Raw genomic sequence first — 16,566 nt, forward strand, 5'->3', positions numbered from 1 at the left:
TGTTTTCAAATGAAGAAGTTTACATGCAGACTTGTAGAGGCCTACATTTATCTCTCTGATATCTTTTTCATATTATAGAAGAATGAGGTGTTTCAGGGGTTGCCTTAAAATACGTTCTTCAATTTAAACTCAAAGGTTTTGAATGAAGCTGTCAGAAGCTTACACAGTCAGGACATGATCATCACCTGGGCTGTCCGACATTCTTTAAAGGAATATTAATTACACTGTACATAAATATCTGACTAAAAACAAACATTACTCGTTGTTTTAGGATTCAGCAAAAAGAAATAATTTTGGTAATCGTAACTGCCCTAAACCAGGGAATATTTTTTCCCTAGCCCAGGTTTGATATTTCTAATGTTATCTTTGGCTCAGGAGTGGCTCAACCCAAGAAAGGCATCAGTTGTACTCCATGTCTTGGATACATCTGTTTGTGGTTGCTCTAGACGTTTTGACTCAAGCTGAAGTCTACACCTTCTGATCTACACCTAACTCTTAAACCGGGTTTGCTTCATGAACCTCTCGAAGCTGCAGTTATACCAGTTGCTTTCAATTATTATGGCAGCATCCAGAACTTTGTGAACAGCAAGCTTCTTCAGCAAGGACCCTTTGTGGCTTACCCTCCTCATGCAGGGTGTCAGTGACTGGTTAGCATTTCTGTATTAGAAAAACCTTCCTTTTTTGCCTCAAGTCAGATTCTTATTTTCTAAGAAACTGAATGTTTGGTTTCAATGATCTTCACACCATAATCATCAAAATAAAAAATAAAAAAACAAACTTGTATCACGCTGTATGTAATGATTTATATACCAGTTAAAATTCATTTTAATATATATATTTAATTTATTCAGATGTTCATAAAAGCTTTTATAAAGGTAGGATATTTAGTTGCAGTGATTCTGAGATAAATCATGCAATTTGAGGCATTAACCTCTGATTGAAGGATTTAGTGGATGAGACTTTTACAATGACAAGGCTCTCAGGTGGCTCTGTGGATGTGGAAATCTACACCGGAGCCTTTACAGAACCAGTAAAGAACTGGTTCTGATGAAGCACTGAAAACTCTTATGTGGAAAAAAATCTTATTAGAGTCCTTAAAGGTTGCAGTAAATGGAACAAATTACGTCTGAAGGACTTACTGACAAATTATGTGCTCCAAAAAGAATGAAAAGTATGACAGAGTCTGATATCCACATGATATGAAATTACAAAAAACAAAAAACACGATGAGAGAAAACGGAAACAAAGGCAGAATAAAAATTTAGAAAAATAAATAAACAAAAAACAGGACAAGATGGACTTGAAAGGGGTTAGAAAAAGTCTGATTCAGTGAAGGGGGATGACTGCAGAGTTCCCAGTGGTCCCTGCAGGGACCTGGGGGCAAGTCTCAGCCTTGTCATACTCGGCTCTTCTCCTCCTCCACTCTGCACACCAGCTCCAGCCCCCCCACCCCACCTGCTCCTCCACCGCCCCTGTTCTGCCCACGGAAAACGTCGATAGCAGGCTGCCGGTGCCGAGGTCTCTGGTGGACACTAGCTCATTCTCCCGGCATCGACAGGCCCGCCAAATCAATATTTAGTTCCCCACTAACAAGCTGCCTCGGGGTCTGAGCCAGAGAGAGAGGGAGAGAAAGAGAGGTGTGCGGGACAGAGGAGGACGGCAGAGAGAGACAGAGCAGGGACTGAGAGCTGTCCAGCTAGAAGGGAAAAACATGGATTCAGTGGAGTGCTGTGTGTGTTAGTGTGGGAGGGGGAGAGGGAGAGGAAGGTGGAAAGGTCAGGAGAAGATCTGGGGAACAAGAGAACAGTGTCTGCTGTGTGTCGTGGTGCGGAGGCGACGCATGAGTGCCTGCAGCAGCTGCTGACATGAACACAGACAAGACGCACACACACACTCGACACTCTCAATCATACACGTATCACAGCGAGCAGACATTGACAGTGCTCAAGCAAAGCTCCAGCAGAGCACTCACAGATGAGTGGCTGTGAGCACACAAAGGCTCCAGCAGTAAGGATGTACTCGCCCATCTTTGTTTCATCTTTTGAATCATTGTTTTTGAGCCTGAAGCAGGATCACTGGGGTGGGAACTCAAATTCTGCTTCTATTTACTGTATTTGCGTGAACCTGATGCCCTAATTTTTTTCCATTCAACACTGATAAAGCAGTATATTTACAAATCTAAGCTCACATTTATAGAAATGCAAACATCTTTAGATAAAAGCTCGAAACTACTTGTAAAACAACATTCAGCTACATTAATACCAAGTTTTTAGGCTAAATAAACACAAAAAATACAATTTTAAGAAAATAAAACACAAAATTCTCCTTGTCAGATAACTATTCCGCTTTGAATGATTGGGAGGTCAGTTGTTAAAATGACAAGCAAATAAACTCGCCATTAAATAAGTTCAATTTGAACATTTTACTGATTCTATAGAATTTTTACTTTTTTAACACGAAACAAAACAAACAATAAGCTGCAACAACTTTCAGAAGAAAGAAAACCATCTAAATTAGGCAACATTAAAATGGAAAATCTTTCAAGTTCAGTGTAAAATCTCACATTAAATGATTTTTCCACGAGAGGACCACTGGATCTTCATGCATGGTCCCATGAGGGATTCCATGTCCACAGACAGATTTCCAGTAAACAGATCAAGACCACCTCTGTCCTAATTTCCATGTCAATCCCGCAGGAGGTCCTCTCGCTGATCAGACTAACATAATCTACACCTGACTGTAAGAACTGGACCTTGACTTCTCTTCTGTGAAGTTTTGCTGAGAATAAATGTAACGTTACAACCCTACTTCACAAATGCTGAAATAAATTAAAGGATCAGCACAAATATGTATTTTTATCCCAGACTAATAAACGATGCATATTACTGTTTGTGTTTGAACGGCATTGCACCTATTGGTCACTCTGATGATATTAGACTGAAAGATCATTTTATAATTTGTTAGACAAGGTTAAAAGTACAGTTGAAACCAGATATTTATACACACTGGATAAAAATACATATTTTCTTCCCTCACTGTCTGACATCATATCTTACTAACACTTTCTTGTTTAGGTAAATTGGGATTACCAAAACTATATTTACTTGCTAAATGTCAGAATAAAGATATTTAACAAAGGTCATTTTTGAGTATTTTTATTGCTTTCTTCAAATGCATAAGTCTACATGCATAGTTTCCTGTGCCATAAAGCAATGTGGAAAGCCCATATGATGAATCGTAGTTTTGTAATCTCTGATAGGTGAATCCACAGCATTAAGTTAAACAAGGGGACACCCATGGATGTACCTTATGGAAAGAAATCAGCCAAAATATCAGGAACTGATATACAGGCACTGTAGAGTGCATCTACAGATGCACTCTACAGACAGTGCATCTGTAGAGATGCACTGTCTGGTTCATCCTTTGGTACAATTTCCAAACACCTGAAGGTGCCATCTTGATCTGTTCAAACAATTATATTCGAGTATAATGCCCAGTCATCACACCATCTAGGAAAAAGACTGGTTCTGTTTCCCAGAAATAAACATGTTTTGGTGTGAAATGTGTGAATCCTCACCATAAAAAGAGCAAATCCTCTTGCCTTTTTGAAGCTGACTATAGCTGGCAGGACAGTGCCTTTATCTACACTAAAATGAGTCCTGTACCGACATGTGCTTGAAAGGCCACTCAGGGAGGAAGAAGCCGTTACTCCAAAAGCATCAGAAAAAGCCAAACTACATCTTGTAAAAACACTCAAAGACAAAGACCCGAATTTTTGGAGACATGTCCGATGGTCTAATTAACCTAAAATCTAAGAATTTGGCTATAATAATCATTGTTACATTTTGAGGAAAAAAGGGAAAGATTGCAATCCTGAGAACACCATAGAAACTGTGAAGTACGGGGGTGGCAGCATCATGATGTGAGGATGTTTTGCTTCAGGGGTTACTGTACTTAAAACAAATCAGAGGAATCATGGGGAAAGAACATTATGTGGAAATGTTGAAGCAGAATCTAAAAACCTCAGCCAGGGAAGGTAAAGCTTGGGCACAAAAGGGTCTTCAGGATGGACAATGAGTACAAACATACTATCGATTAAGATACAAAGTGACTTAAGGACAACGTAGTTTTGGAGCCGCCGTCACAAAGCCCTGAACTCGGTGCCATCGGTAATTTGTGTGCAGAGCTGTCCTAGGTCATACATTTAAAAAGAACATTAGGAACTTGACTGTAAACTTTTGAATCTGAAGATCTCTCTCAATATTCTGGCAATTACCAAGTAGCTTTTATGGAAAAGCTTTAGTCTGATTTAATGTGAGACAGTCAGCAAAAATGCAAATGTGTCTTTTTATACAGTGTGGTTTCACCTGATCTATTTGTTACATCATCACAAAAATGTGTTTAACATAGAGGGCCAAAATGGATAACTTAAACTATTATTGCTGCATGTGTTTGTTGCTGACCTTCTGCTGGAGGATGAAGTTCAAGCGATCCAACCACTCCTGGTCCCTCAGAGTCTCTGTGCAGGTGGCTGTCCTCTGAAAGTACAACAGCAAAGAGACATTACTGCATTTTATTGACGGGAGACTGAAAAATATACATAACGGCAAAATCATTTTGCTTGGGATTTGTCTTCAGCCAGTTGTAGTTATACTGTAGACCTTGTGGTGAAAGAAGGTATGAAGGAGTGATGTTTTTTTCAGGCAGATTACTGCATCTTACATCGAATCTTTTGCTGAAGGGCAGAAATGTAGCATCACACCACAGAGGACCTTGAAGCAGCTCTGATGACTTTCTGGCACAGTGTGCCAGTATACATCTGCACACCACTCTAACCCCTTAAACAGAGCTCGCCTTGTTAGCGCTAATGAACAGCGTGAAAAGTAACCCTAACCCTATGTACAATCAGCACTTATGTAACAACCTAACTTCAAACCTCCAGTGTTACTGCTGAAGATGTTATCAAAACTATTTTACTGCGTCCAGCTTTGGAGAACTTTAAGTTTAAAGGTTTAAAGGCTGCATAACACTCACTGCAGAAAGACTTTCAGATTACAGATGAGATCTTCTATTTAGCAGTTTCAGCTAATTTCATAAGGTTTACAACAACAACAAGAACAACACAGTTAGTCAAACAAAGCAGCAAAAATGGGGAAAAAGGTCAAACTGTTATCCTTAAATAAGTTGCCCAGTTTACAACAAGCTTCAGCTAAAAGGAAGAAGGTAACGTCAGATATCCAGCATTTTATTAGTATTGTTGACATCATTTCACCTCCTTGTGGAGGAAGGTTTCTGTATTTGTCTGCGGTATTATGCAAAAGCCAACATTTCTGAAACTTGGTAGCGAGTTGGGAGAAGGGAAAGGAAGAACCCATGAAAATTTGATGGCAATATGGATTACTTTCTTTCAATAATGCCTAATGGGACACTTGCCTTGGCTCAGGATTGAGCTCTACCAGTTTCCTCCTAGTTTTTTATATCATCTGTGGCTACTATATTTGCTTTAGCAAACAGCTGCATATTTCTGCAGATACAGCTGACTTCTCAGGGGTTGTACACAGCCGCTCTGAGGGTTTAACTTTTGGATTTGGCAGTGAGGTGTTTTTACCTGCCTGTTTATTGCTTTACACATTTGCCACTGAATAGTGTCTTTGGATCAGGACTGTTTTTACACAGATGCTCAACCATACTGGAAGGTTTAGAGGCCTTATTTGTTAGATGCTCTTTGTTGCAGCTTGTTACTTTTTCAGATTATGAAAACAAATTCACTAGAGCAATTTTCTGATGATCTACTTGGACTATTTCTGTAAACACACAGAAACATTTTTATAGGGCTGCAACTAACAATTATTTTGCTAATTGATTCATCTGTGGACAATTTTTTAAAATAATCAATTTATCGATTAATCAGATAGAAAAAAGGTGTTTAATCTGAGATTTCCTGCAGAATTTGAACCAGCTGAAGATAAAGTATGCTAAAGTTCTGGATAGAGCATATTTACAAAGAAGGTTTTTTATCTTAAATGCAAAATGTAAATACGTTATGTACAATGTTGGTCTAATTTCTGCTCTGGGCGGGTTGTTCTTTCAGCAAATGGCATGTTTTAGAGTCTGTATACTCCAGGTAACGATTATTCGATTACTAAATCAGTTGACAATTATTCAAATAATCGATTAATCATGATTAATTCGACTGACTGTTTTTTCCCTAGTTTTTTAATAGGACTAATAGAAAAGTGCTGGATTTTTATTAAGTGTTTAAAATAGAAGTCAGACAGGTTGGAGCAAAAGCAAAATGTAAAAATATAAGACAAAGCAGACTATGGCTACATCTGAAACAGAGTAACACTGCTCGTCCACTCTTGGTTGATATATTAGAAATAACTGACCCTTCATCTGACATTAGGGTGTAAAACGAACTAGCCTGGCAATTAGAACCTTATTACATCTGGATCATTAACTCCACAACAAGTTACCCAGGGAGTCTGGAGCTGCATTGCACACCGTGGAACGGACAGAGGCAAAACAAACAGGAGTGCAGCATGATGTAAGAGGGTAAATATGAGAGGAGTGGGTATTTTCCAGCACACACACGTCCTCTGCATGTATGCAGCTACATCTCATTAATATTTCTGTGCTTGTGTTTGTAGAGATGCGCAATAACAGCTTAATTTCCATACTGAACCGACATACCAACACTGCTCCTCTGCAAGAAAAAAAATAAGATTTAAAAAAGGATTGTGCTGATAATTTGAAGGTGAAATAAAAATTTTAATAAACGACTAAAAAACAAAATAAATAACATGTAAGTTTAAAACCTATTTTCTTTCGAGGATTTTTTTTGTATGGCATGTTTCAGATAACCATTAAAAAGGGTGGTACAACCCAACAGAAATACTAGTGAAAAAGGTAAATACCATAAAGAAATAACAAAACTCAGTTTAAAAAGATGAGTTTTAACTGTATTCTGAAAGCACACATATTTCGAGATCAGAGAAAGACATGTTCTGGGGTCTAGGGATGAAATCTCATCTGGTCTGTTGAATGCTTATGTTAATGTAATGATGAAGGCAGAGCAGCCTTATTGCACAAGCAGTTAAGTGCAGGACCCTGATTTAGTGAACTGCTTCTACAAAAACAAGTAAATGAATGAAAAAGCAACCTATTGGGAGGCCAGCAAACGGTAGTTAGTACAGATGACAAAGCAGCTATCTGAGATATACTGAGAGTTTCCTCTGCAAAGCTTTACAGGAGTAGTTTACTTTAAAATGTACTTCCGCTTATCCGGGACCGGGTCGCTGGGGCAGCAGACTCAGCAGAGACGCCCAGACGTCCCTCTCTCCAGACACCTCCTCCAGCTCCTCTGGGGGGAGCCCAAGGCGTTCCCAGGCCAGCCGAGAGACATAGTCCCTCCAGCGTGTCCTGGGCCGTCCCCTGGGCCTCCTCCCGGTGGGACGTGCCTGGAACACCTCCCGAGGAAGGCGTCCAGGAGGCATCCGGTATAGATGCCCGAGCCACCTCAACTGGCTCCTCTCAATGTGGAGGAGCAGCGGCTCTACTCCGAGCTCCTCCCGGATGGCCGAGCTCCTCAGCCTATCTCTAAGGGAGTGCCCGGCCACCCTACGGAGGAAGCTCATTTCAGCCGCTTGTATCCGGGATCTCGTTCTTTCGGTCTTGACCCAAAGTTCATGGCCATAGGTGAGGGTAGGAACATAGACCGACCGGTAAATTGAGAGCTTTGCTTTTCGGCTCAGCTCTCTCTTCACCACAATGGACCAGCACAGCGCCCTCATTACTGCGGCAGCCGCACCAATCCGTCTGTTGATCTTCCGCTCCATTCTTCCCTCACTTGTGAACAAGACCCCGTGATACTTAAACTCCTCCACTTGAGGCAGGAACTCCCCTCCAACCTGAAGAGGACAAGCCACCCTTTTCCGGTCGAGTACCATGGCCTCGGACTTGGAGGAGCTGATCTTCATCCCAGCCGCTTCACACTCGGCTGCGAACCGCCCAGTACATGCTGTAGGTCTTGGCTAGAGGGGGCCAGCAGGACCACGTCATCTGCAAAAAGAAGAGACGAAATCCACTGGTCCCCAAACCAGACCCCCTCCGGCCCTTGGCTGCGTGTAGAAATCCTGTCCATAAAAGTTATGAACAGGACCGGTGACAAAGGGCAGCCCTGCCGGAGTCCAACATGCACTGGGAACAGGTCCGACTTAGTGCCGGCAATGAGAACCAAACTCCTGCTCTGCTCGTACAGGGACCGGATGGCCCCTAATAAAGGGCCCCCGATTCCATACTCCTGGAGCACCCCCCACAGGGCATCACGAGGGACACAGTCGAATGCCTTCTCCAGGTCCACAAAACACATGTGAACCGGTTGGGCAAACTCCCATGAACCCTTGAGCACCCTGTAGAGGGTATAGAGCTGGTCCAGTGTTCCACAGCCGGGAAAATCTTGCGATGGTGATAAAACTGTTTTTGAAACTTCAGCCACTGACCTAAACCAACTAACTGATGTGGTGACATCATACATCAGTTTCTGTGAGGACATGTGTGAGCAGACCAAGACCTTCTGCACCTTTGTGAACAATAAGCCATGGTTTACTCCACACCTCAAGAATCTGCGCAGGGAAAAGGAAGAAGCTCACAGCAGTGGAGATTGGGCACGGTACAAGCAGGCCAGGAACAAACTAACAAAGGAGATCAAAGCAGCCAAGAGAAGCTACAGTGAGAAGCTGAAGAACAACCTTTCTACTGGTGACACTTCAGCTGTATGGGCTGGTCTGAGAAACCTGACTGCCTATAGGAGCCCCTCCACCCATCCTGAACAGAGTCCTCGCCTGGCCAACCAGTAGAATGGCTTCTACTGCAGACATGACAAGAAGCCATTCACACCTCAAATCATCTCCTCCACATCCCATTCAGGAACAAATGTGACCCGTAAAACAGCCAACCCCCCACCATCAGATCCTCTGCCTGCACTAAAGATCTCAGAGGAAGATGTAAATAGCCTCTTTCAGCGCATGAAAACAAAGAAAGCTGGAGGACCTGATAACATCTCTCCATCATGCCTGAAAGCCTGTGCAAATCAACTCGCTCCGATCTTCACACGGATCTTCAACAAATCACTGGAGAAATGTGAGGTCCCCTCCTGCTTCAAACGATCCACCATCATCCCAGTTCCCAAGAAACCCACCATCCTAGGATTAAATGACTACAGGCCTGTAGCCCTGACGTCTGTGGTCATGAAATCCTTTGAGCGGCTGGTGTTGAAGCACCTGAAAGACATCACAGGTCCCCTGCTGGACCCCCTGCAGTTTGCTTACCGAGCAAACAGCTCGGCAGATTATGCTGTCAACTTTGGTCTACACTTCATCCTGCAACACCTCAACCACCCAGGGACCTACGCCAGGATCCTGTTTGTAGACTTCAGCTCGGCCTTCAACACCATCATACCAGACATCCTCCACCAGAAGCTCACCCAGCTCAACGTCCCAGCCTCCACTTGTCAGTGGATCAACAGCTTCCTGACGGACCGACAGCAGAAGGTGAGACTGGGGAGCATCTTCTCCCGATCCAGATCAATAAGTACTGGTGCCCCCCAGGGGTGTGTTCTATCCCCACTCCTCTTCTCCCTGTACACAAGTGACTGCACCTCATCGGACTCGTCCGTGAAACTCCTTAAGTTTGCAGATGACACCACTGTCATTGGACTGATCCAGGACGGTGATGAGTCTGCATACAGACAGCAGGTGGATCAGCTGGTACACTGGTGCGGTCAGAACTACCTTGAACTGAACCCACTCAAGACTGTGGAAATGGTGGTGGACTTTCGGAGAACAACACCCCCCATACACCCCCCTCACCATCCTCAACAACACTGTATCGGCCGTGGACCACTTCAGGTTCTTAGGAACCACCATCTCTGAGGACCTGAGATGGTCTTCACACATAGACACTGTTCAAAAGAAGGCCCAGCAGAGACTGTACTTCCTGAGGCAACTCAAGAAGTTCAACCTTCCACAGGAGCTGCTGGTCATCTTCTACACTGCCATCATTCAGTCTGTCCTGTCTTCATCCATCTCAGTGTGGTTTGGATCATCCACAAAACAGGACAGGTCCAGACTGCAACGAATAATCAGTTCTGCAGAGAGAATAATCAGAGCTGACCTTCCCTCCATCCAGGACTTATAGAGGTGTAGGGTCAAGAAAAGAGCTGCTAAAATCTCTGCAGACCCCACACACCCTGCACATAAACTGTTTAGAGTTTTACCTTCAGGCCGCCGCTACAGAGCACTGTTTACTAAAACCAGCCGCCACAGAGACAGTTTCTTCCCCCAGGCTGTTTCTCTGTTGAACATTCAATAGAGTACAAAACAACAGCATACAGATGTTGCAAATGCACCTTTTTATTATATATGTGTATATTGTAAATTGTAAATATGTTTATTCTGTAATACAAAAACAGAACAAAAGAGCAAAGTGTACCGGAGTAAAATTCCTTGTTTGTATGCACGAACTTGGCAATAAAGCTGATTCTGAAAACTGGTAAAGCTTGCAATGACGATATCAGTTGCAATATATGAATGTTTTCTTTCCTGTCCTTCTCATCTGTGCTTCCATCACTCTGACGTTTATCATTTTGTCCGGTGAGAGCATCTGCTGCCGTTAGACTCTGTCCAAATGGCTAAACATTACACTAGCACGAAAAATAAAAGTTCATAACACTTGGACTATATAACCCAACAATTACTGAGCTCCAAACAGACCTTTGCGATAAGAGAATTGCACACACCGATACTGATGACTATGTATTTGCAGTATAATGTGCAGCCCTAATGATGAGTTTATGTAAACTTCTGAATATAACCGTAACTGCTGAGCAAATGATTGTTCGCGTATTTAATGGTGATAAAGGAGGCTTATTCTCAAGTGAGAATCTGTTCTCTGTCATACAGGGGTGGAGCGGTTCGGCAACGGCTTCAAATTGGTTTCAAGTGTGAGTAAGTGCCTGGTGTGCTCTTTCTAATCTTGTGATAGATGAGAGGAAGTCCCCGGAGATCCCTTGCTGATTGTAACACAGTTGTTAATTGATGACTTTGTTGGGAATGATCTATGGTGGGGAGACGGCTCTCCAAGTTGGAAAATAGTTTGAAACACTTTTGCAAGCGTACAGTAGTCAATAACAAGAACTTCAGTTCAGTGACTGCTTTGATACCAGAAAAGGGGCTGCACTTTGCGGAGTTGGACCATAATAAAACTTGGATTGGGTTGACAGGAACCGCAGGTGTTGATCGTTCTTTTTTTTATCAAGTACAGATTGAAATCCGACAGCTGTAAACCTGGCAACATATCCTTCTCCAGGTTACCTGAACTTGTAACCTTATCAGTGTCACACATCAGTGTGTTTTATACTTTACACCAACAACGAAGCTCAGACGAAAGCAGACATAGCTGAGAAGGTTAAATACCGTTCCAACTACTAGAAGAACCTGAATATTCAGTCTTTGTAAAATATGATTCACGCTGGAATTAATACATATTGAAAAGAAATTAAGAACTGAACAAAGATAAAAAACATTGTTGCAGCTCCTGTGTTTTTTCTGACAGCTTGAAATCTAGCAGCACGCAAACAATAAAAAACATAATTCTTCATCAACCTTTTTCCAGCGTTCTCACAGAGCAGCTGACAGATCAGCTTTACTGGGCCGAGCCGTGTCATTCACCTTTATTTACAAGAACCACACCTTAAATTTCCAGTCAGACTGAAATCCGGACTCTTTGCTGGCCATATCATTGAGCTTATCTAAATGTTCTGAAGAAAAGTTTGAAACTCTTTGTTCAGTCTGATGTATGATCATGATGAAAAATTATTCCATCATCAGCAAACCTACTTGGGTTCGCTGGATTTAGAAAATGTCCACTGGTGTGCCTATCCAGTCTTGATTGTGATTGCAAACAAGCATTCCAGCACCATCTCCTTGGCTAATGCATATTCCCGACTCCTCACAGAATGTCCTTTTCATCCAATCATCCAGAGATCAAGGCTGCTTCTTTTTAGCCCACTGGAACAGTGTTTTCACCAGTTCAGCTGTTAATGGTTCTTATAGCTTTTCTGGAATAAACTATCTAAACAATCATATTATGATGATTTAGGCTCATTGGTGGATGTTACCTGCTCTTATATTACTTTTTGCAGAGACATGATTATTCCATGCAAGCGGGTTAAAATATATCCAAATAACAGACCATGGGTTACTAAATCAGTCAAGTCCTGTTTACACAAGAAATCAATTGCTTGTACACAAGGAACAGTTTCGCAGCAGCATTTAGCGTCAAAAGAATTAAAAATTTAAAAGCAAAACAAAATTACAAAACCGAACTGGAGAAGAAAATGGCCACAAAAAAGCTTGGTTCAGCATGGGCTAGTATGAAGACTATTGCCGACCTTCAGAAACCACATAGCTGCACCTGGGTCACTTTAGATGGTTTTAATTTAGACTCTGATCTGGCAAATGCTTTTAATTCATTTTACTGTCGTTTTGATACCTGTGACTTTAGCAAGGAAATTCAGAAACTTGTTGATAAGCTTAAAGACACAGAGCACTTTAACATCAACCTCCAGGATGTTAAAAAGGCTTTTCAGAGTTTAAAAAACCAGAGACCTGATAATGTATGTGGCTGGTCTGTTAAATCTTGTGCCAATGAGCTGTCCGGTGTGTCACTATATTTATAATGAGTCTTTGCAAACACAACATGTTCCTACCATCTGATGCTGTTGTGGTTCCCATCCCTAAATCTAATTGTCCTAAAACTGTTAATGATTTTAGACCGGCAGCTCTGACCTCAGTCCTAAAGAAAATTTTTGAAAGGTTAATTAGAGGTGAGATTTTGAAGCAGACTGAACATTTTTTAGACCCCATGCAGTTTGCCTACAGGCCTCACAGAGGAGTAGAGGATGCAACCCTCACTCTGCTAAACCTGCTTTTTAAACACCTGGATTTTAATGGGACCCACGCCAGACTTTTATTTGTGGATTTTTCCTCGCCTTTAAATACAATCCAGCCTCACATTTTGAGGCTGCGTACGGTCACCTCTACTTTTTATTCTATACATAAATGGGTGTCAGAGCAGACATGACAAGAGGTTCATCATAAAGTATGCAGATGATTCTGTTATTGTTAGCCTTCTTTAAGAGAGTGAAAGCAGCCAAGGCCCGGGAAATGATGACTTTGCCCAATGGTGTGAGGAGTCTTACCTCCACTTTAACACCAGTTAGACCAAAGATATGATCATTGATTTGAGGAAACTTCACAAGCACAAAGTCACTTTAATTAAAGGCCAAGCCATTGAGAGTGTGCAGACATATAAATATCTGGGGACCACTTTAGATGAAAAATTAAAGTTTGAAGCAAACTGTGAAACTGTGTGTAACTGCTTGAAGAATCTCAGTCATTTTAACATTGACCAAACCATAATGACCATGTTTTTTTGTGCTTTTATCAGATCGTTTTTATCTTTTTCTTTAGTGTCATGGTTCGGTCATGCAACCTTGAAAGAGAGGACTTCCCTGTAGCAGATTGTTAAACTGTCGTCTAGACTGATTAGAGAGTCCCACAAGTCAGTTGCATCTCTGTACATCAGGCAGGTACAGGGGATAACCTTTTCTGTTTTAAAAGATGACTTTCATCCCCTTCACAGGGAGTTCCAGCTTCTTCCCTCCGGACGGAGGGAGAACTAGACTTTTTAAAAACAGCTTTGTTCCTACTGCTGTTACTGAAATGAACAAGCTGAAATGATGCTGACACTCTCAATGGATTTTAAAAGATTTGAATGGACTTCCAAGGATTTTGATGGATTTCTTATTTCTTGTAAGAAAACATTAATCACAGTCCAGTATGTTTACTTTACTCATGTTTTTATTTGTTGTTTTATTTATTTTTACAGTCCGGTTTTTAATTTTAAAGTCTGGATTTCTTATAAGCCTTGCTGTGTTTTGACTTGTGGAGCCTCAAGCACCTTGAGCATTCATATGTGCGAATGGTTCTCGGTATGTTGATGTTTTTACTTTTTACAGTGTATGTGGCTATGTATGTGTTTTAAACCACTGCAAAACAAATCTACCGATGGGTATAAATAAAGTAACCTTGAAACTATCTGAACAGCAGTTTAACTAAATGCAGCAGAATGGTGCCATGTGCCGAATACATGCGATGACTGTCTGATTTAGAGCTCGATACAGCAGCAAAAGCTGTGGAGACTACCACCCCCCCTCACCAGACTGTGTAACAGCTGGTTAACATAGAGAATGAACGCAGGTTGGGGAAGTGACATCGCAGAACAAGTAGCCACACCTGTAGTCCTACAGCTGCTGGTTGGTAAAGATTGGTGACAGGTGCAGCTCCCCTCCCAAGCACTGTCTGATTTCCTACATCTGTAAGAAGAGAATACTTCAACAATATCCTCCCAACAAGAGAAATTGACTTTTATTTTTTGATACACATGAATGGCAATAAATAATTTTCTGTTATTTTATTTTGTGTTTTGAAGCCATATTGCTTTAAGTTTTTCTGACCTGACACTTTGAGGTCTTGCTTGGCCTTGTTTCCATTTATAAACCTTCACATTCTGATTTTACGTGATCCAAATTTTAGATCAAGCTGATGGAGAACATCTTCTGGCTTCTTGAGGCAGTTTTAGGAACCTCTCAATTATTTCAGCTGACAGCTCTTTTATTTGGGCTCATGTTTTCTGTCAATAAACCAGCTACAACAACTAGTTACAGTCAGCAGGCAGGAAATCTCTCAACAGCAGACTCATTTGCATAGTCACCCGGAAAATAAAATGTGGGCTAGCAATTTTACCATTATCATCATATTCATTGAGGTATGTTTTACAAAGCTGGTATGTGAAGCTGTTGGGTCAAAAAGCTGTTTGGTGTCATTTCTGTGACATTAGGAACAAAGTGAAACAAGTCACTGAACATCCCAGAGAGTCATGAGTCCATATTGTTTGTTGGAGTTGAAGTTCAATAAAAAGTGCTTTTTTATTTCTCACTATTGACCCTTAAAGATGGGTGTTAATTTGGAGTTTGCTGAGGTCAGGCCAATAATTTATTTCCAATTTTCACACAAAATACCAAAAGCTTTAAGTAAATATTGATGGTATAATATTTTGTCCAGTAATGCAAATGCCAATGAAAAACTTTCAAAATATTATAGCACAGAAACTCTCACGTGCTGAAAGCTGGAGGTTTTCTAAACAAGATATAGATCCTCCTGAAGTCAGTGTTTGTTTAGAATAAAAATGCTGTCCTTTGGTCTTACCTGATCCATTTCCATTATATCTGCCAGATCATTCTCTGACATATTGAGGATGGAGGCAGCGATGGACTTGGCTTTGATCATAGACTTGGCTGAAAGGCTGTTCTTCGCTGCCACAGAACCGGCCTGCCTCTGCCTCCTTCTGCTCATCAACTGCTGTTTGACCTCTTGAACGTCTAAAAGTATTTCACTGGCCAGGGTCTAAGAAAGGAGGAGAAAAAGAGAAAAAAAGAGGGAGGAGAAGAGGATGATGAAATGGATGTAGAAAAACAAGAGGGATAGTGCTGCCCGGCAGATGAATAAATGAAATTGATCAAGCATGCGCCAGAGAGGCCTAGTACATTATGGAGGAATATTGAGTTTGACAAACCCAGATTCTCTTCGGTTTTGCCTTACACTCTCCTGTAGGAGTGTGGACCTCGGGGTTTGTTGCCCCGTTGATTGAAAGCTGAGGGATCACAGCTTTGATATTAAACACACCCCGAGTTTCTCTGAATTCTCCACAGGCAGAGAATCACGCATCAGAGAGAGAAAGAGAGAGGGCTATGAAAATACACCATTCATTTATTTATTTGCTTTCTGAAACGTCTTACAGTACAACAGGGCAGCATAACAGTGTTAATAATTAAGCTAAAGAGGGGCTGTCTCAAATGGTGCCCGAGTGGGCGGCGAGCGAGACGAGGAAGGCCTGGGGTGGCACAGTTGTCAGGCACTAAATGGGAGTATGCTCTAAATACAGAGAGACAATTAAATGTTAAAACTGCCACTGTACACAAGGAAGTCAATAAAGTAAACTCCCCTTTGCTTCATTTTGAGCTTATTGATCGAGGCAATAATCTCCTGTATCATTCCCCTGCAAGCTGGCTGAAAAGCTGACCTTAGGTGGATTGTCAGGTGGAGAAAGCTCGAGACAACAGAGCTCACAGTACGCTAAAACAAAGAAAGAAAAGCACCAGCAACAACTTGTTCTGGACCAGGAAACAATATAAAGGGAGAAGCTGAATTAAAGTGTTGTTACACATACAAACTGCGAGTCCAGTCCAGAGACCAAAGTTAAGAGGTTAATCACACAAGCACCTCATATCTCCACTCCGATAAATTTCACAGAGATGTGCCTGATGAGGTTTCCATTATGAAGCACTGAGAGAGATACTAAAGGTCTGCGGTAAACAGCGAGAACAATTACCCTGTTAGAAAATACTCTAAACTCACATATTTAACCAAAACAGCGGTTTGTGTG

General features: G+C 41.6%; 1 protein-coding gene across 5 annotated transcripts in view; it reads right to left on the reverse strand.

The window, feature by feature from the left end:
* cntln (centlein, centrosomal protein) overlaps positions 1–16,566 on the reverse strand; it is a 138,616-nt gene that overhangs the window by 16,757 nt on the left and 105,293 nt on the right. For all 5 annotated transcript variants that reach the window (XR_007038359.1, XM_047366182.1, XM_047366185.1 and 2 more), the window contains 2 exons: positions 15,330–15,527; positions 4,464–4,538 (listed from right to left, as the gene is read on the reverse strand). Coding sequence is in view for 4 of the 5 variants with exons in the window: in XM_047366182.1 (XP_047222138.1) it covers positions 4,464–4,538; positions 15,330–15,527 (273 nt within the window). In the remaining variant the exon portion in view is untranslated. The remainder of the gene's footprint in view (positions 1–4,463; positions 4,539–15,329; positions 15,528–16,566) is intronic.

This window comes from Girardinichthys multiradiatus, chromosome 5, assembly GCF_021462225.1.
Source record: "Girardinichthys multiradiatus isolate DD_20200921_A chromosome 5, DD_fGirMul_XY1, whole genome shotgun sequence".
Taxonomy (NCBI): domain Eukaryota; kingdom Metazoa; phylum Chordata; class Actinopteri; order Cyprinodontiformes; family Goodeidae; genus Girardinichthys; species Girardinichthys multiradiatus.